The sequence below is a fragment of the Bicyclus anynana genome, chromosome 3, assembly GCF_947172395.1.
Source record: "Bicyclus anynana chromosome 3, ilBicAnyn1.1, whole genome shotgun sequence".
NCBI lineage: Eukaryota > Metazoa > Arthropoda > Insecta > Lepidoptera > Nymphalidae > Bicyclus > Bicyclus anynana.
Genome location: NC_069085.1, coordinates 7,235,804 through 7,257,301, shown reverse-complemented (window position 1 = coordinate 7,257,301; position 21,498 = coordinate 7,235,804). Strand labels below are relative to the sequence as shown.

General features: G+C 37.4%; 1 protein-coding gene across 2 annotated transcripts in view; it reads right to left on the bottom strand.

The window, feature by feature from the left end:
• Positions 1 to 21,498, bottom strand: part of LOC112050048 (uncharacterized) — a 220,098-nt gene that overhangs the window by 31,792 nt on the left and 166,808 nt on the right. For both annotated transcript variants that reach the window (XM_024088171.2, XM_024088172.2), the window contains exons 5-13: positions 17,339 to 17,545; positions 15,758 to 15,886; positions 14,328 to 14,445; positions 13,203 to 13,886; positions 11,227 to 12,797; positions 10,833 to 10,975; positions 10,219 to 10,422; positions 9,260 to 9,386; positions 6,277 to 6,464 (exon numbers count right to left, since the gene is read on the bottom strand). In XM_024088171.2, the coding sequence (XP_023943939.2) occupies positions 6,277 to 6,464; positions 9,260 to 9,386; positions 10,219 to 10,422; positions 10,833 to 10,975; positions 11,227 to 12,797; positions 13,203 to 13,886; positions 14,328 to 14,445; positions 15,758 to 15,886; positions 17,339 to 17,545 (3,371 nt within the window). The remainder of the gene's footprint in view (positions 1 to 6,276; positions 6,465 to 9,259; positions 9,387 to 10,218; positions 10,423 to 10,832; positions 10,976 to 11,226; positions 12,798 to 13,202; positions 13,887 to 14,327; positions 14,446 to 15,757; positions 15,887 to 17,338; positions 17,546 to 21,498) is intronic.

Sequence of the window (21,498 nt, the reverse complement as noted above, 5' to 3'; positions counted from 1 at the left end):
TCATTTCGTTTATAACAATAAATAATAAATACTTGACTTGGGAGTCCAATAATAATTTTTCATGATTTTAACTGAAGCTACAATAAGTTTTTACAAGGAAACACAATATTTCCTTCCTTTGCTAGGTTGCATGCCAGACCTAATACTGCGAATATAATATTGCTCTGCTCGGAATTGTAACAAGAGTGAAAGAGATAGACATATTCGTATCTCTGAGAAGCGTTTTTATAATCACGTGGGGTCCTTTTTGTCGATAAATGTTTGGGGACATTGCATCACTCCGAGGATAAAACGTATTACGTACTAATAGTATTTTTATTGTTTGTGTCATCTCACTTATTTTAACTGTTAAATCTGTCTTTTTTATTGGTGTAGTGGCTACGAGACACTTTAACTTTAGAGCGTACTCGTATCCATCCATCGACCGGATGTAGTCGTAGATTTGGTCGGAGCCGGATGTGTCGCCATTTGCATGCGCGCCGCGAACCGTCGACAGTGCGCACAAGGGAGCAGCATCAGAATATTGAGCACATTTTTACACAAAAAAACATATTTAGAGACTTGTTCATAAAGTCCCTTATTTTATCTCACATAACATGTGATTGTGAACTGGACATTCTGTGCATTAATAACATAATATTGCTTAGTTTCGCTTTTACATTGTCTGCCTGTTACAGACTGTTTGGTTATACCTATGTATATCTCTATTTAGTCCTAGGGCGTAGTAGGTAATAGGAAGTAGTCATCCTAATAAATATTTAGTATTTATAATTAAAACATTCAATAATAACTGTTACTGAGAATATTGAATTAAACAATTTTACGTAAAAGGTTTTCCATCTCTACTACGCGACGCCGTAAAACAATTCATTTGCGTTTGGATATTAAATTATTATTGTAACATGATAGTCAAACAAGACAGGATGCTACTGTAAGTTATCTATAAATAAATACATATTACATATACATAGTGAAATCAGTAAATAATAAATATATAATCATATTACGTCAGCGCATTTCCTTTTAAAATACTACAACTATGTAGCTATGTATTTGATTAGACTGCACTTTGTACATAGGTACTTATATGAAATCGATAGGTTCAATATGTACTTTGTACTGACAAACTTACGTAGATAATAATAATAACAATTTTGTTAACGTAAATATTTTTTTTTTAAACATTTAACTGAATTCTAGCTATAAATTGTTTACGTTAACGATAACTATACTCATGACATTTCCAACACGTCACCGATAATAGATTGTGTGGGCACAGCATAAGTTGTAGACTGTTCGAAATGGATGATTTCAAATGATAAAACTGACTATCGATGCAATATCGAGTTATCAATTTTGTTATCGCTTTCAAATAAGAACAAAGGCGGTTTAATAGTTGGTACATATTATAAATACATAATATTATGTATAAACTCTACGAGGTTAACGTTTTGAATGTACGATGCATTAAAAGAGCTTGCGACAGCTAAACATACTTACTTCTAGCATATTATATGTAAATACCTAGTAGGTACCTACATACAGTAGACAGTTATGGAATTTGATGGCTTTTGTAGGTTTCAAGGTCCAGAATTCTAGATCCTCAATTGTCCAGGTATAATAGGGATATTTTTTAAAGTATATTTTCTACGGGATACCTACTAAAATAAATCATTTCGCCAAGTCCCCAGACACCGCTTCGTGGCAAACCTTCTCTAAAGAACCTTATAAGGGAATGCCCATCCCCGTCCCTGGCCTACCCTAACCACTCGGCAATTTAGAATAATTAAAAAAATCTTGACAGTTCTACTATAATAATGAGACCATTACTTTATCAAAAAAAAAAGTTTGCTACAACGTTTTACGACATATGACATTTTTAATTCATCTTTAATTACAAGCAAAGATCGTTCAATAAACAGCCTGATTCTTTGACATTTTTGGAAGACTTATGATTGGTTTATTTGTTCAGTTTCTTGTTTGTTAAGCTTGTTGGTAATAAGAAAATAATACAAAAATAATAATAATTCAGCTTTAAATGTTTCCTCGCTGTTTTGGTACACTAGCGAACATTTGAGCGGTAAAAAATGTTTTTTTCTTCAAGAAACATACTTTTATTATGTTAATTATTGAACCAGATCCTTATTTATACATCATATTACCATTTCCATATATTTTTATACGGGGGTATACCTGGGTTCCCGGGGTCGACGTTGTATTAGTCGGTGGGCAATGGGTTATCCCTTTTTATCAGTGTTTTTTTACTGGCAATATGGCAATGACTGGCAATACTGAGGGCATGAATTCTCATATTTTTGCCGAGGAACATTCCTTTTTTTATTAATATTTACTTCCATTTACAGTTTAATTTTTTCGCAGTAAAAACGTTTTAAGCGCTATGCGAAGGGCGTCACTCACAAACGTGTTCTAGAATTAATTTTTTTTAGAGTTGTTTACCTTTTAACCGGCTAAGGAAAATGACTGCAGGTTACTGATTGCATAATATATAAACCTAACTGTTTTAGTTGTTATGTAATGTTAATATTATTAAAATTAATAATTTATGTGTAATTTACAAGTTGCACTTAAAAACATTGGCCGTGCAAAAACAGTGCTTTCGTGTATTTTTAAGCTATATGAATTTGTTCCTAAATTAAAATGTCAATTGCGTTTCTTAGGCCGATGACTGCATGACGACATTAGGATAGACGATGTTTTGATTTTTGACTTTTGTACCTCCCTACATTTCCCATTTCCCAATAGGAAACACATAATATTGAAAAACAGTCTTATTTGTACCTTAACAATATTTTTAGTTTACTTTTTACATAGAGTGAAACTTTTTACTCTCTTAAATGAGTTTTGGCACCGTACCAAAGAATTCCGACTGTTTCTGAGAAGTAATAGGTATGTGTACCTAATTCAATCTCGATGAAAGTTTTTACAGTAGGTGTTGCAGAGAAAGTTGCACATCATTCGGATTAAAGATTATAACCCAACGTAGTAGGTATATGAGTAATGAGCATTTCTATGAGAGGTGGGATTGTAGTTGTACCGACTGGTCAATGTAGGGCGCCGCGACCGCCGGCCTCAAAGCCCGACCGGTTGCCATCTTTGGTCGCGACCGGTTTGTGACCATACGCTTTCTGTACACAACACTTTAATTCGATGTTTAAACTTTGTTTTATGATCTTTTACTGGGACAGAATTATTATTTGTGTCTTGTATTTCATATTTGGATAAACCTGGCTGAGTTTGCTGTGGGCTCTTCTCGGACCAAGGCGCATTTGGAACCCTCGTAACTTTAATTTTAAGTTTTCGAATGATTATTATCACTATTATCTTAAGTTTAATATTATTACCTGACGTTTCGAAAGAGCTTGTTAAATAAGCCTATTTTTAATAAATAAATTTAGACTTTGACTTTATTTTTATGTTTTTTTTTTATAGTTAGTGTCTTTATCAATAATAAGGGCTGATGCGCGTTTGCTGATGTTAAATTAATTAATGCGTTAAAATAAGATCAATTAACATCTATATCCTCGTCAAATCATGATCGTATTGTCTATGATGCACAAAACGTAACATCGTGTGAAATTGAAAACGTGACATGGCGCTTATGACTTCGTGTGATTATGTATTTATAAATATTTTTGAACACCTTGAAAGTATGCGAAATACTCCCGATTAACCTTTATTGCTATCTACTGTGTAAGCTACATGAAAATCCGTTAAATATTTACGTAGAATAATAAAAAAAAAAAAAATTTTTGTACTTCGCTACTCTTCTATAGCACCAATTAAATTAATGCCAATTTAAATACAGTACAGACATTCAATTCCCACTCTTTTATTAAAGTAAGTATACTTGTAGATAGATAAGTAGATGGTGTACTGACATCCTCCCTCGCGCTCGGGTGAGTCACGAGAAGCCGGCAGGGGACTGACGGCGCCGGCTGATTCACTGCACGCGGACTATTATGCACATATTGATGTCGCAGGTAACTGAATCGCTATTGTGTACTGGATGCTATTGTGCAGCCGAACTTTTGAGGTCCTCCAAACGATTGTTAGCGCCTTAAATTGTGTTATTGTTCCGCGGGACGGACGCGTAGGCTTATTATTTAGATTGGAACAATAACATTAGGCACATATTTGAATCCACAAATGGTTTGCTGTGTACTATAAGTAACTACATACCTAAGTCGCAGTGGTGGATTTACCAGCAGTATAATGGGCTGGAGCCTAAGGCGGCACATTTTAGGGGCGGCAAATTGGGACCAAAAATGTTCATCTTACAGAAATAATGAAAAAACATAGTATGCATAGAGAATACAAGTCTTGGTTTTCGTGACACTCTAGCATCTGCATTGTTACTAAACACTAGCACCTTCAGGTATACTACCTATATGAAAAATTACTAAATCGCTATAAAATATACTAGTAGGGGCCTAGTAGTAGTAGGGTATTATGTACCTACTTATAGCCTACTGGCGGAAAATTTGTAAAGCCGCCACTGATTATGTCGACGACCTCTCTGGTACAAGTTAGTAGTGATAATATGTTCTCAACAAGGTCCTGGGTTCGATTCCCACCTTAGGGCCACTAATTTAGAATTTTATATTAATTTATAAAAATAATTTACCGCGGTGCTTACGAAGGAACTATTAATATTTGATACGGATCGTAATTTCCAAATATATAAAATTATAAATTATTGATTACATATATGTGGTAGAATTTAAAAATACCCAAATTGTGCTTTTTTATTGCCTACGTCTTGCACCTATTAAATAAGTGTAAGGTAGGGTACCGTTGCAAGCGTGGATTGAATGTAATGTACATTATACTATACTGCGTATATTTACGTTCAAATGTATGTCACGATAACATAAATAAAAATGTGAAACAATATTCTGATAAAATAAAATAATCCTACTAGACCGCTAAGAATGTGTACGGTAGCGCCATCTATTTGTGGAGAGTGACACTAATGATCGCCATAGAGTCACAGACTTTACAGTTTGCGGGCTGCGGCGTGACAGTTGGAAAAATTCAAAATTGCGAGGTCATTGTTTAACCATTTTTTTAAATCTCCCATTTATTTACTTACACTTCTTTTTTTAATTTAACAATGTTTATACTTTTATAAGTACAAAATATAATACAAAACACGCAACACTATTAGATTGCTATAGAGAAGTAAAAAAAAATCCAGCACTCCCGTTGTGGAACACTTGTGTGTCCAAGCAACCGGTGGTCAGGTTGCAGAGTGCATTTCAAAAAATCTAAAAATTATTAGTAGAACTATATATAGTCAAAGTAAACATCCATTTGAAGCGGATTTAATACAATCAAGAAACAAATGTGGGCGATAGGTAGGTATTTTAAATAGCGTATGGAAAGAATTCGGCATCGACGCATATCAGCGAGTAGTAATACGATGACGTGAGATCTTATTATACATTTTGCCATCATTTATTTGGTTAGTCTGACGAGATTGGTGGGAGTGGCATGACCGTACGAACCAATTAATCATATGAATATCTCATCTAGTCAGTCATGTACTTGTATGTATTAACGATTATGTACTACATATTACTACTACGACGGCCTCCGTGGCACAGTGGTATGCGCGGTGGATTTACAATATGGAGGTCCTGGGTTTCGGTACGATGTCGTGTCGTAACCGAAAGGGGTGTGGATTTTCATCCTCCCCCTAACAAGTTTCCTTCCGTCATCAAAATCGGTTTAGTAGATCCAGAGATTACTCTCTACAAAACCACATACTTTACCTCTTTATAATATTAGTATAAATATAAATATTACATATCATATTATTCAAGATAGGTACTATTTATAATAGCACATCTGGTTTAATTACAAAAGTAATCAATGTACCAAAATAACAGCCAAGTTAAAAAAACCTTCATCAATCATAATCACCAGGATCTTTGGAAATTCGTTATCAACCCATATTCGTCTCTCTGCTGAGCTTGAGTCTCCTCTCAGAATGAAAGAGCTTAAGCCAGTAGTCCACCACGCTGGCCCAATGCGGATTGGTAGACTTCACACACGCAGAGAATCAAGAAATTATCTGGTGTGCAGGTTGAGGAAAGCCTCAAGATGTTTTCCTTCACCGTTTGAGACACGTGATATTTAATTTTTTAAAATGCACACAACTGAAAAGTTGTGAAATGGAAATTATTTTGGAATAATACTTGTTCCTAAATTGCTTATTTTAAATTACGATAGAAAAAATTATCTAACGCTTACCTTTTCGTATTAATAGACTTGTAACTCTTCGTAGGGCTTCTCTTGGAGACTTTTGGAAGAACTTCGGCGTCAAATTCGGCGGCAGCGTCAGCGGCTTGCGTGCGGCAGAGTTTTCCCACTGTACCGGGATGTCCGCCGCTATCTTCGACGATGTTGTTATTCTATCGAGGTGCTCTGTTGAAGCCGGCCTGTAACAAAAAGTTAATAATAATACCACAAAACTTTCATTTCCTTTACGTAAACAGAGATGTCCGAAATTGGGCCCACTTTTCAGAACGATACAGAAATGAAAAATGTACTAAAAATCTTGTACATTTTACTAGATCTCCTCATTAATTCTGATCCGATCTCGCAGAGAAACTACAAGGATAACTCGCTCCGCTGATGCAGTGATTACTTTATTAAATTAGGCTCTCAAAGTTACTGAGCCTTCTAATAAAGTAATCACTTCTACCAAGTCTCGGATTTAACGGATCATCTCCTTCTTGAAATTGGACCTACCTAACTGGACTACACAATCCAGTTAGGTAGGTCCAATTTCAAGAAGTTTTATTTCTTTTCTTTCTGCGCTCGAAATTGTAGACGAATATACATACCTAGCGCATAGAGGACTCTCACTCAATAATAACTGGGTGGAGCCGTACATGAGCGTTAGACATGATCTTCGTCTTACTTATGTTAATTTTTAGGTTAGGTAAGGTAGGTAAGGTAGGTAGTTGAGAAATTTTGCTGAGATCGTTGATCGTACTAAGATTATCCAGAGTCTCTGCCATAATGACCACATCATCGGCAAACCGTAGTTGAGTGATGTACTCGGCATTGACGTTGATGCCAAATTTGTTCTAGTCCAGAAGCTTAAAGACGTCTTCCAATGCAGCAGTAAATAGCTTCGGGGATATTACATCTCCCTGCTTCGCTCCTCGCTGCAATTGGATTGGCCTCGTTGTCTGATCCTGTATCGGACTGACATAGTGGAGCTTTTGTATAAACATCTTAACACTTGGATGTTACTGTAGCCCATTCGGCGTTTCTGAAAAGTCCTCAGCACAGCCATTTTCACCGAATTGAAGGCTTTCTCATAGTCCACAAACGCTAAGCAAAGTGACGGGTTATACTACGGGTACGGATGTGGTCTATGGTACTAAAGCCTGCTCGGAAACCGGCTTGTTCGGGAGGCTCGGAGTATACCTATGACGAGGCGATTCCTAAACTCTCGAGGCGACTCTCGAGAACTACTTGTAGACATGACTCGACAACAAAATGGCCCTAATTCCTTAGCAAGGTAATTAATAGTTACGTTTTTAAGAACAGAACCACCACGCTCCTATGCCATGCCTCGAGTGTTGTGTCCCCGGATGGGAATATCATATACGAGCTTTGAATCAAAGAGTACGAGTAATTAGAATGGAAAAGACGAGAAAGTTTTATTCATTGAATAGTGATCTAATCTAATAGTTTATAAAATGCTATAGGCGCTCAGTAGGAAGATTACTAAGGACTTTGTAGGAAAATGTAAAGGCCGGATGTTAAACATTGTTGCAAACATCCATGAATGTATATTTATGATGCGAGCGGTGTGCTAGAGGCGTGTGACTCGTGCAAAGCATAATTTATGCTCTTAAATTTATTTTACCTACTACGAGTAGGTATAAATAAAGAATGTGTAAATCTTAAAGTTTATTGTCACAACTCACAAAGAAATATACTTTTCTGAATATCTACAAAACACTGTTGCAAAAAGATGTTGCGTAGTTTTCTGCGTTTCTGATTTTAATTCTAGTTCTGCTTTCATTCTTATTTATATATATTTTTTTTGATTTTTGGTTTTAATTTCGGTCAGCTTTTATGTATTTTTAAAATCAATGTAAATTTTGTATATGAAATAAAATTATTTTTAAAAACCAATTTTATGTTCATCTGTAAAGGTTTTGACTATATCTCTATACGATTTAGGTTGTAACCCTATGCAGTTGAATCAGACTATGAGAGTGACGGAATAGATGCTGTTTTTGACTGTGTGTCACTGGAGTGTTTGGGAGAGTGTAGAAGCTCTGACAGAGTCGAGGTGAGGGCTAGAAGAGCGTAACGGAACATAACGCTAACGTCTCCTGGATACTCTATTCGCTAAGGTGAGGTCCACAGAACTAAAAACAAGGTTATTTCTATTTAAATTCCAAGGTCCGAGTCTCATATTCACTAGATACGCCCTACTTTACTTAGAGGATGGGACCGGTCCGATGTGTTTCGTGTGATCAGTTGGCCTATTTCCTATTTTGGTCTTTATTATCAATCCATCAAAATAAAAAACAAATCAATTGACAAAATGTCATCCACATACTATGATACAAATTACAAATGTCATCCGGTTCTCACGGTGGATATCATATAGTATGTAGATGACACTTTGTTTGCCACTTCAATAGGTTGATAATAAAAACCAAAATAATGAATAGGCCAGCAGACCTGACGTCCCCGTGAGCATTACGGGAATCATTCATCTATTGAGCATAGACAAAAATACACTCGTATATGCGTATCGAATGAAAATCCCTCCGTTTGTCAAAGTAAGATCGTCGTCGTCGTCTATCGTCTATCGTCTGTTCAAAACTGTGTCTTTGTTTGATCATATTTAAAATACTGAAGCTGTAATTTAAAAACACATTTTCTTATTTTTTTCGTTCTTAAAGCTTTGTTAATAAGCATCTCAAAAGTAAATTACAATACATAATTTATTTGCTACTTTCATGACATGGGCAGATTGGATCGAAATTCGAAATCAACTAGGTAAATTGTGTATTGTGTATAACACGTTAAAATTCTTATTGTTTATTTGTTAGCACTATTATTTTTACTATTTTTGTACTCTCAAACTGAAATGTATTGTATTAGCCTGTAAGTTTCACATAAGTGAATAAGTGAATTCTTTGTGGAATAAAAAATTTTTTGAACCTAAAATAACAAACAAACAAAATGGCATACTAACCGATTTCGTTGTCGTGGGTACCAGCCGCGCGGAGGTCCTCCCAAACGAAGCAGATCAGCTCCAGTACATACTCCTGAAGTGCCCATTACTGAGCCGCGTCCATAGCCTCCAAGTGTTGCACTACTACCTGCGATCAAAAATATATGATCTTCAACGATTATTTAAAACTCAATTTACATTTTTCATCACTCTAATCAACGATCAACGAACCTCCTGGCAACATGCAAGATTGTAATCTACATGCTTTTGTGAGTTCTAAACTGTAAACAGAATTTGGTCCTCGAATTATGCACACTCACATCCTTACAACGCCTGGTCTATGTGCAATTATACGTTTTGCATATAGACTTATACTATGCTTTCCATTAGACAATGGTCAGTAATATTGAGCAGGAAGTAATCTTATCTTAATAATATAAATGCGAAAGGTCATTCATCACTAAATCTCAAAACCCCTTGACGTACAAAGCTAAATTTTAGCAGGGAGGTAGTATAAAGATAGTAGAAGTCCGCTAAGAACGGATTTTGCGAAAAGGCCGGATTAAGGAGGTACTAAGGGCGGACGAAGTCGCGGGCGTCCGCTAGTAATAAAATATAGTGAATACGAAACCGTGCATTAGTTAGGAATTACTTTAACAATTAGCTAAATGATGACTGTCGTGTACCTATATATCTATAATACTAAAGTTTTTTATAATACAAATTGTCGAATCAGGAACTTCTTTAACGGTAGAGTTCAAGCGTTCAACCATCGCAAAACTGATTTATTTAGTTTCCATTTCACCGACTTGACGTACGAGTCAGATGTACGAGTATTCTCTCCGTTGCAGTGGTTACATATAAGCGATTAAGATACTAGTATAAGTTTTAGAGATCTAAAAACTTTAGTTAAATAAAGAAGATATAATTAAATAATAAAATTAGATACAATCAAATAATATAATAAATTCTAAACAAACCTATGGTTTGGATGGAGTTAATAGTGTTGTTTCTTGGTGGTCCCGTTGAATTTCTAGGTGGAGTTCGAGGAACATCACAACCGCGGGCAAAAACTGGCGTCTCCGGGAGACTAGCCGAGGTCTGGAGTTGGCCGCGGATGTTGGACGAAGACTCCCGACTCTGACGCTGCAGCGTTCTTCTCCTTGCACCACTGGCTCCTGTATCTGTAGATTGGGTAATCGTTTTATTTTCTGTGATCGTACAACTAGGACTTTGCTTTGGTACTTTACTTTTGATATCGATCGATAAAAATTTGGCGGTGAGGGGATTTTTATCTTTTTTTAGGAAAAAGTAATTTAATAAATAGATAATTATAACATTCAAATAACTCCTTGACTGCGAGCTCATCCAATGTTTAGCGACTTGTCACGTTTTGACGCACATCTAAGATGGTAGCGGATTAACTTGGTTAAGCTTATTCTATTCAAACCCTGGATATTTTCCCCATTTTCCCAAGTTATCATTATTACAGCATTAAGTATAGATATTACAGTATTAGGTGGATATGAGAGTTGGGACCTTGTAGTTAAAAATAAGTATGTAAATTATTGTATTGTGTATACGTATGGCATACCTGTAGGCAAAGTTCTTCTGTCCGTTGAACCACTTTTGAAATTACTATTTCTTCTATTTTTGTTGTAACTTGTCTCCATTGATCTCGTTTTAAGACTATTTGTGGTGTCTCGGTGTGGAGGCACGGCGGGGGGTTCTGATGGCCTGCAAGAATTGTTGTAATTCAAAGAGATGTAAAAGGAAAGGGCAGTTTACATCAGGAATGAATAAGTGGTTGACTCATATCAAATTTAATATAACAATATTAGTTTCGTATAGTACTTAGAATAAGGGTCCAAAATATAACAAATTTAAATAAAAACAGTATTACGGCGTCAACACAGTAATAGATTTTTACGGTCTGATAGAACGATAATGGGAAAATATTAAATGGGAAAATTAAAGAATCTACATACCTTCTTCTAGATTCTAAAGTGGATGTCGTTAAAGTGTCGGCCTTTTTGCCGTGTCGTCTATCTGTGGGTTGCATAATTTCTGTGTATTCGTCTTCTACTTCTTGTACTGGCGAGGGCGGTAAAGGTGGGAACTTTGGAGATTCTGGTGTTTGAGGTAGCGGTCCCATTTCATGCACCATGCTCGGCGAAGGTGGTAATTGATTATGTCTGTATGGATGCTCTACAATTTGAACATTAAGAGGAAAGTCTCCACCACTGGATACTGCAGAGTCGGAGGAAGAGGGTTGTCGCATTAAGCCAACTGGCACATCTTTAGCACTAGTCGATTTATGCATACTATTTGATCTTCTACTGGACGATCGTTCCCGCCTTTCTATCGATCTCTGATTCTGAATTTCATTGTGGCTTGATGATTTTTGAATGTCGTGCCTTTTTTGTTTATCCCTAGAGCTATAACGAAAATGATTTTCTAATATATCTTTAGATATTTCATCACAGTATTCATCCTTATGAATATTCCAGTCTTTTGGTATATATGGGGTAAAATGTTTTTGGTCCCGACCGTGGCTAAGTATTGCACTTATATTATTTTCAATCTTGCGAAGAGGTGAAGTCTCACCACTAGACCCTGGTTCACCAACTTCTTGGTCATCCTCTTCCTCGACTGTAGTTATAAGGGCTTGACGACTAGCACTATTGCTGTCTCCTTCAGCTCCGAGACTAGGAAGCGAGATGACACGAACCATGTTTGGAGGCACAGTAGAAAGCTCACCAACGGTTTCATTGCATTCTGATGCAGGCGTTTCTTCAACTTTACCTTCTTTGATTAAAGACTGAATATTATCAAAAGTAGAAGAATATTTTTTAAAGTCTGTAAATCTAGCCTGTGGAGACAATTTATTTTGCACACTATTATTTTTGGATACAATAGCATTTTTATCATTATTTATTTGTCTACTTTTAGGACTATGTGCGTAATATTCTGGATTGATGTACCTATCTTGTCCATTATTGAGATCCAAACTTAGCCTTGACTTAGGTGACGTAATTTCTTTACTTAATCTAGAATTCGGTGTACAAAGGTCAATACTATATCTAGAGTTTGGAGTGTTAAGTTCCCGACTTAACCGTGAATTTAGGTCAGCGCTATATCGTGACTGAGGTAAACTTAAATCCGAACTTGGTCTAGAATTATAGGAACCCACGGAGCCTGATCCACTTATTGAAATACTTGAACCATCTATGGATTTATCGATACTTCTGTTTAAACTGTGACTCTGTGAGAGGTTATTGGTATTTGATTGTATTTTATTATTCGCATTTTTGTTAAAGGCTGGCAATTGTTTTCGATTCTTTCCTTTTCTAATAACATATGTGCCTGAAGCTAAATCTTGAGGTCGACGATGTTCTGGCTCGGCATCAGAAATAGGTGACGCGAGAGGTTCGCACTGAGATATTGGTGGAGGCGGAGGCCAATACTCCTCGCCCCAGTCGTCATCGAGACGTTGAGGTATCGAACTTGTGCTCGAGTGTGATTGGTCTCCAGATTTCCTTCGTCGTCTTCCTATAACCTAATCATAAAACGTTAAATTAGTAATAATTATTTTTATATTTATTTTCACATAATATTGTATAATATTAGTGGCCTCCTGAATTATATTTGAGGCAAATAATTTTAACAGGAGCGTGTTATTTGAGTCATTGTTGTAAGTAATGTATTCCTTTACTTACAACAATGATTTTGGGAATTATGCGCCTTATATTATAATGATTTATGATGACATTTATATTTATTAGACGGCATCATAAATAATAATATGGCGCATAACTCCTAAAGATGACGCACGGCTAACCAGTTGTTTTAAGCACTATCATTGTAAGGGTATTTTTTTTTATAATGAAAAAGTTTTCGTATCCAAACTCTCGAGTTTAATAACGTTACACTAAAAGCTTTTACAAAACGAATATACTCTCACCTTTGTGCTTCCTGGTGTGAGGAGAGGATCGTCACCATCAAGAGACACTTCCCAGGCTATGGAATTACGTTTCGAAGGTGTGCTCACTGCGGGCGGCGGCGGGGGGAACAATTCTTCTAACGAGTCGTCCGAAAAATGTTCTTCATCGTTGCTTCTGCTCAAACCTCGCAACTGGCAACTGTCCATCACGTCCTCCGATGATCCTCTACACACTTCTCTATGTCTCTCCATAGAACTGGCGAGAGTACGGGGAGGCAATTTACTTTTTGGTGACAACATTTCTCCATCCGACCTGCTGTCTCTTTTGACGTTCTTTTTATCGATGCTCTTACTGTTGGATGGAGAAATTTTATACGTAGGCGAATGAGATTGGCGATTATACTGAATGTTGGGTCCTGGATAAATTGTCACCGGGTGTTCGTTATACGGTTTGTCGTTAAATTCGCTAGAAAACCCCATGAACGGGAACACTGGTGCATTTTCGTAACTAGGTGATTTCTTATTGACAGGAGGGGCTGCATGCCTTGGTGGGAGCCACGTTGGGATACTCTCTGGATACAGCGGCCGCGCGCCGTGCTGCAGTGAAGAAAACTTGAACGGAGGCACTGGCGGTTGTTGTAATTGGAAACCATTTGATTCTAAATCTTTATCCCACCCGTACGGACGTTGGTGTCGAGTCTTCGGCTGAAAAGTCATTGTTAATATTATATTATTACATTTTTTTAATTGTAGACAAAAATGCTTTTGAATTATTGGATATTAGTAAATCAGACGTAATAAATAAAAAAGAAAACTAACAAAGTACAATGTGATCATAAATCGTTATTATCGATGAAACTTTTAATTTCAAAATACTCTCCATTTTATATTCAGCGATTTTGGGATGGATTTTCAAAATTTGTAATTAAATAATTAGACACCAAAATTGTTGTTTTCATTTTTGAACTGTTCGTTTGTAACGGAATAGTCGGTCTTGTACTTCTGAACATAAGGCTCAATGTTTTATATGAATTAAACATAATATAATACAGACGTAAGTTTCAAGTTCAAAGGACCTTCGATATTCATAGTAGTACTTAAGAGATTATATACATATTCTATTTACATAATATAATGTTCACTTACAAAAGTTGTTTGTGTTGCAGTCGTAATACCATTAACGCTAATGATAGAGTCTAATTTATCATCAGCAGCGCACTTTTCCACAGAGTTGGTTCGTTTCGCAGAATTCGCGGGCGATACTCTGTAACATGGAAAAATTACTGCGTTAATATTGATTACAAATTACAAGTACGTACAACGTTTTTCATATCGATAACATGCTTAACAGTTTGAAAATGTAAAGTCCTTGTGATAAGGCAATATTCTATAGACATGTTTTGAACAGGTGTGTCATATTACTAGAAAAATGTTTGAATGTGCAAGTGAAAGGACATAAGAGGAGAGGAACGCCAAAGAAGAGATGGTTGGATTGTGTGAAAGAGGACATGTTTGTAAAAGGAATGGATGGTGAGTTGACGAGTAATAGAGACGAATGGAAAAGATTGACACATTTTTCCGACCCCACTTAAGTGGGATAAGGGTAAGGAGATGATGATGTTTTGAACAGGTGTTTTATTTTGCACTGTTTAACATTTTTTTATAAAAGAATATTTGAATAACATCTTTTTTTAATATGACCAATATTCTCATTCCCCTAGTCGGGAAGGACTGTATTAGGAGTGGGTACGAGATTAGACCAACGGAGCGGGGAAAGAACCACCACCCCTCGGTGATGATTCCAGTGGCGTGCACTTCATATAATATACCTATTATGCATTAAAGTACTGCATAGGTCCCCTAAGAGATGTTTTCTTTACGCTTATGAAAGGCAATTTTCTCGGTAAAAATTCTTAACCAAAAATTAAGAACTTGTCTAAACATCTAAGCCTGCCAAACTGGAACAACTTGGTGGGTCTAAACTCCATATCCCCTCTCAATAGTCCACCAAGGCGGACACCTAAATCTGCCTCGTAAATTCCAATTCCTTTGAATCCACGACAAATATACCTACTTGTAACTTACTCGTTGGTTCAATGGATAGCCTATGTAGTTTCGGGTCATGACGGTCCTGGGTTCAATTGTTAGGTCTGGATATAAAGCATTGCGACTTTTTATTTATTTCAAAATATTCTAAGTAGCTTTTCGGAATTGGGAAGTTTTTTGCCTTACAGAGCATGTTATGCTGTCGATCCCGGTAATTATCATGAAGATCATCAGATAGTGATTGCTACAGAGTCAAAACATTATTACCCTAAACACACCCACATTGGAGAGTTTACACTCACAAGGTTCTAAGTTTCCATAAGTTCCTTCTCCTTTTAGGAGGCCTGACTCTTGGTGGGCCAAATAAAAAATAGATTGATGATGTTGATGATGATGGTGATGATGATGGCGATGGTGATGGTGATGGTGATGGTGATGGTGATGGTGACGGCGATGGTGATGATGACGGTGATGATGATGATGATGATGATAGTGATGATGATGACGGTGACGATGATGATGATACATACTTTGGCAATAAGGTTGATATAATTCTCTCCGCTTCCTCGGGAGGCGGCGGTGAATGCGGCGACGGTGGGTCTGGCGGCGAGCCTTCCTCGCGCTCCTCCGTCGGTCGAAAGCCCAGTGCGAACTTCGCTCTGGAAAACAATAGTTCCTCTTTTATTTTTTGATCTGAATGCTTTTTAATATTGCTTCCATAAATTATAGGAGGCAATTCAAAAAGCGAATGGTAGGTAACAAAATCGGTGAATATAATTTGGTGTTCCATCTTTAAATCTATCATCTCTATTCAAAATTTAATCACAGTATGCGATTAAGGATCAACGAATTGTTATGCTAAGTAAAGCGCGAAAGGAGAAACGCGGCGAAGGGTGAATTTGACGTAATTTTGCTGTGTTATGAGATTTCTATTCGGTTACAACATTTGACTCAGAAGCTACGATCTAAGCTATTCTAGATTATATGATCTAACCATAGTTAGCGACCAACAGCTCTCCGATCCATAGGTCATCAATGGCAACACACACTGTTCGAAGACTTTTGTCTTCAGGTACTAGTTTTGGACGAAGATATCGCGAAGTTTCCCGAATGCAGGCAGGCTGGATTCAGGCGGCTCAGGCTCATGTCTATCGGCTGATGTGACGATGATGATAATTGATTTGGCTATATTTCTCTTTGACACAGGCGCAAGACAGTAAGTTATAGGATGTCTCTAGTGGGTAGGTATAGAATTTTGTATTTCCAACAAGAAATGAGTTGGGAAGTTGGTGGTTTTACATCGCAGTGCCCTCAGAGAGCACTTTAAGACGTCAATCCCGGTATCATTAATAATATTGGCAAATGACCGTTACGGAGAAAAATATCTTAAGCCGGCCAACCCGCATTGGACCAATGTGGGTCTAAATCCAAATCCCGTCCCCTGCAAAAGAAGGGAGGCGAAGTCTCTATATTCAAACAGGCAAATATTTAAAGATGACTGCTGGTTTGTCAACTTTTACTATTAAATGAAAGATCTTTAAAGCCTCAACAGATCCACGGTGAAGGGGCCGGACTTGATTTCGAGAGGTATAGACGAGACTTGGTCATAGACAAGGATCGAATTTTGGATTGGAGTATTAACGTACTCACTCCAAACACAAGCTATTCCTGTAGTTAGAAGTTAGAAATATAGAATATAGAAAGAGTTAGAATTTTGGATAATCACGTTAAAAGTCATTGCAAAAAAATACCCGGCCAGGAACAATAGAGACTATTAACTTCTGCCGTGATAGCCCAGTGGATATGACCTCTGCCTTCGATTCGGAGGGCGTAGGTTCCAATCTGGTTCGGGGCATGCACTGTCCGGGATATTCAACTTTTCAGTTATGTGCATTTTCGTTGTGTCTTAAACGGTTAAGAAAAAACATCGTAAGGAAACCTGCGTACTTGAGAATTGTTTCATTCTTCTCAATTCTCCACGTGTGTGAGGTCTGCCAATCTCCATTGGGCCATTGTGGACTATTAACCTAACCCCTCCCATTCTGAGGCTAATAGTCTTTAGACTCGTACTCTGTTGTCAGCCGAATATGGGTTGTTATGATGATGATTACCTTCTGCCGTTCATGCTCATGTATCCATCGTCCTCGGAGGTATGTCCGGCGAGCGGCGAGTCGTCGTCCGTGGCCGGCGTGGCAGGCGTGGCGGGCGTGGCTGGCGTGGGCGGCGCGCGCGCCTCCAGCGACCTTGGCTCCCCCTCGTCGTATTCGCTCAACACTTGGTCCAGAAGCTCCAAGGAACGCTGCACGTCGTCGCACCCACTGGAAAATGCAAAAGTTTCATCTTAGTTAGGTATACATATTCAAGAACCCCCCCAGTAGGTGGATCGGCAAAAGAAATCGGTTTACAGGGGGATCGTGCTGTATGCTGGCGGCGCAAGATCGTGGTGTTTAGAATCCCATATTAGAGACCAATGTCCAGCATTGAAAGTCCACCGACTGTTAATGATGATGATGATTCAAAGGCATAACAAAGGAGAGGGAGAACATCCATATCTATATAAACAAAAATCAGTGCCACTTTTCGTTGTAATTTCATAACTCAAGCACAGGCTCACCTATCCATACTAAATGTTTAGGCTATAATCAGACTATTTATTTAGTACACGGTTTATGTGATGTTTGCAAAAAACCGGTTCTTAATTTATCATATTTTTTATAACAAATGAATTCATATATAAGATAGATATATAAGATAGATAAGAGTAGGGTAGGGTTAGGGTGGCGGTATGGTAGGAAAAGGGTAGAGTAGGGTAGGGTAGAGTAAGGGTAAGAGTAGGGTAGTGTAGGGTAGGAATAGGGAAGAAGCTTGACCGGGTCCGCGGGTTAATTATACATATAAATATAAATGTTCGCTATATTTAAATACTATAACCGTTATTATGAACAAAAATCGTTTGGTTTTAATTTTAGTTAAGTTATTGGAAAGTAAAGTACTCGTATCTGCGAGCATAAAGTTGTAGTTTTAATAGCATTAAATCGTCTTTTATGGCTAAGATGTTTGCCACTTTATTATACCGGTGCATTTATAGTTAATGGGAGCCAGACGCCATGCTTGAACCGAGTTAACGCAAAACCAATTAGGAGGCAGAGTCTAAGTGAGTAAATGGCTGAAAATTATTATCCTTGCCAGTTATTTCTCTATACAGTATATCAGTATATTTTTTATTATCCATAGGTCTTTTTTATAGTATGTACTGCTAAGAATATGTAAATAACACCTGTACATGAAACTGGGAATATGATGATTCCATTGTCTATCTAGTGTTAAATAGAAAGGTAATAATTTGTAGGTATAGGACATCACTATTAACCCATAAGCATACTAAGTTCTAAAAACCAAAATATACGTCTTGTAGTAGGAAAGTAAAAAAAAATAATGATGCAAGGATGTTTATTATTGCCGATTTTAAAAATTGTTTCACCTTTTTTATACTTTATTCCTTTTCGATTTTTTTTAAATTTTACCCATGTATTCCCACAAGAGCGGGAACTACATGTTAAGAGATCCATTTCATGTAACTCCTAAATACTTAGAAAGAGTCTTGAATAGAATAGAATTAAAAAAAAACAAAGCAGTAAAAGTTCGTCATGCTCGTTTATCGCATTCCGACTACGAGCAGCATCAGACATAATTTAGCGTAACAAGACGAGGTCAGGCAGCCAATTCCCCGAGATAATGTTAAATTGAAATCATTTCCTTCAGAATGTTTCCTCTTACTGGGCCATTAGAGGATAACTATGTAGGTCTATTATTGAGTTTATCACTCACAATTACTTGGAATGGTTAGTTTAATAGAAAAGCTTTCTTCGGAGTAGATTTCTGATTTAAAGGTTCTATTTTCAGATACCTTGATCAGGCTTTAGATATCATTAACTACATATTACATACTAGCTGACGCCGTGCGGTTTCACCCGCGTGGTTCCCGTTCCCGTAGGAATACGGTGATAATATATAGCCTTCCTCGCTAGATGGACTGTCTAACACAGAAATATTTTTTCAAATCGGACCAGTAGTTCCTGAAATTAACACGATAATTCAAACAAACAAACAAACTCTTCAGCTTTATAATATTAGTATAGATTAGCCTATTTTTTAATGGTCCACTGATGGGCCGGGCTTTTACTGTCAACAGACGGGATTTTGAGCCTAGACTCTCCACGTTCCAATGCAAGTTAGTGGGAAATTCCAATGTAAGGGTGACGCTTAATGTTTAACCTTTTCACGATTAGTATCAGACGTAAATGATACCCATCGATGGCTTAAGGTTAAGTTTTCCGAGGCTTGAGGGACTTAAGAAATTGGTGATGCCCAGGCTTCATGACAATTTCATTGAAGAAATGCTTAATATTTCATAGCAGAGCCAAGACTCGAAGCCGGTACTTTATGGTATGAAGCGACCATTGCTAATTATCCCCACCTCCCATTTTTAGGGTTCCGTAGTCCACAAGGAACCCGGTTTCACAATGTCCGTCTGTCTGTCCATCCGTCCGTCTGTCTATGGTTTAGCGCAGATACTATTACTACTAAAAGGTTGTAATTTAGAATGAGCAATTACATTAAAAATGTGAACAAAGTCGTGAAATAAGTAAAATCTTGTAAAATATATTTTTTCGAGTACAATTAAAGTGTTACAAAAACCAAATTGTCAGTTACTAAATGAAACTAAAAACATTTTCGATTGCATCGAAGCGAAGGGTTCGAGCCCTCGGTCTGAACTCTCAACGCTCCCGGGTCTCCTCACCAAAAGGTACAAAAATGAAATTTTCATCAAGGTTTCATATTGCATGTCCGGCAATACGCCATGGATGAAATCGCAATAATATAGTATACGAACTGCTATAATATAACTAGTAGTACCAGTAGCTAGATTATAAGCAGTAGTAATTCGTTACTAATTACATCACATATAAGCGATTTTCCAAATCCTAAGAAACGACGTTTATATGTATAGATATCGTCAGGTATGTATCTATGGGCTACTTCTAAAGTCGTAAATCAGCTAAGTATGAGAATAAAAGAAATAACTGCGATTACCTTTAGAAGTCTGACTCTGAACACAAGTTATACATAGACAAGATACCCTTATTTGTGGTGAACTAAAAATGTGTACAGATTGCAATAATTTTCCGGTCATTTGTTTAACGTAACGCCTAATTGATCTGCGGTAAGTTTTTGCGTACTGTCTGCGAGAAGACGCTGGCTGTACCGCGGCGCGTACACGCTCGTCACCGGGGGTCGACGCCCGGGGGTGCACCGGGGGGCGTTTTGCGCTTCCGCCTCACTGCACTCATTTCCGTATAAACAGTGCCTACCCACCTTATCCCACTAAGAAACCTACGGATTATTGTGACTGCATAATCACAATCACATTGGAATTTATGCTCCCCTGGTATGCTTACTAGCAATTGCGGTACATTTGTATCTACGCTAAATTAATTGAAATAAAAAAAAATTGCAGATAAAAATAGAGTTTAAAATGGTTGAGGTTGTTGGGGTTTAATTAGGTACTAGTTTTAAAAAGTCGAGATAACTAATCAACGCAAACCGAGCGGTTAAAACGAACGCAATTCGAAGTCTCCCCTACGAAGTTTCGAAAGTGGAGGAGTGTGGGTGAAATAAAACAAAGGCACGCGCCCGCCGCGGCACTCATGCTGAGTGCTGCTTTGTGGAAGGCCGGGCGATACAATGTAGTACGTACCGACACGTAAGCCTATCCAGCGCAAACTCCCGCGTTAAAGCTTATTACTCCCGTGACATACACTTACCTACATTTAAAAATATTTTTATTCAGCTAAGCATACTCGTAAACTTTGTGTTACGAAAATCTTATCTGTGGAAAACATTGTGGAATGAAACACGAATACGGCGTAAACTTGGCGTATACATCAAACTTTGGGTCACGTAGCAGTTATAATTTTTCTCGGCAATTAACCAGCTCCATAGATTAATTTATGATCCCGAGCAATTACTGAAAAATACTTTCGGTTTGCCTGGAAAATTCCAATTGGAATTTTTGCACTTTGTAGACTTAATTAGTCGACGATGTCTACATGAGTCCGTAGATGGCGACAGAGGCTTTTTCTCACATTTCGCTAGTGCAAACCTTAATGTTTTTAGTGGGAAAAACAGCTTGAACACGACGGAGATCATTAGAGGCGAACACTAATGAAGCTCTCGATCGCTGCAGATGTAAGCTTTGGCCACGCTATCG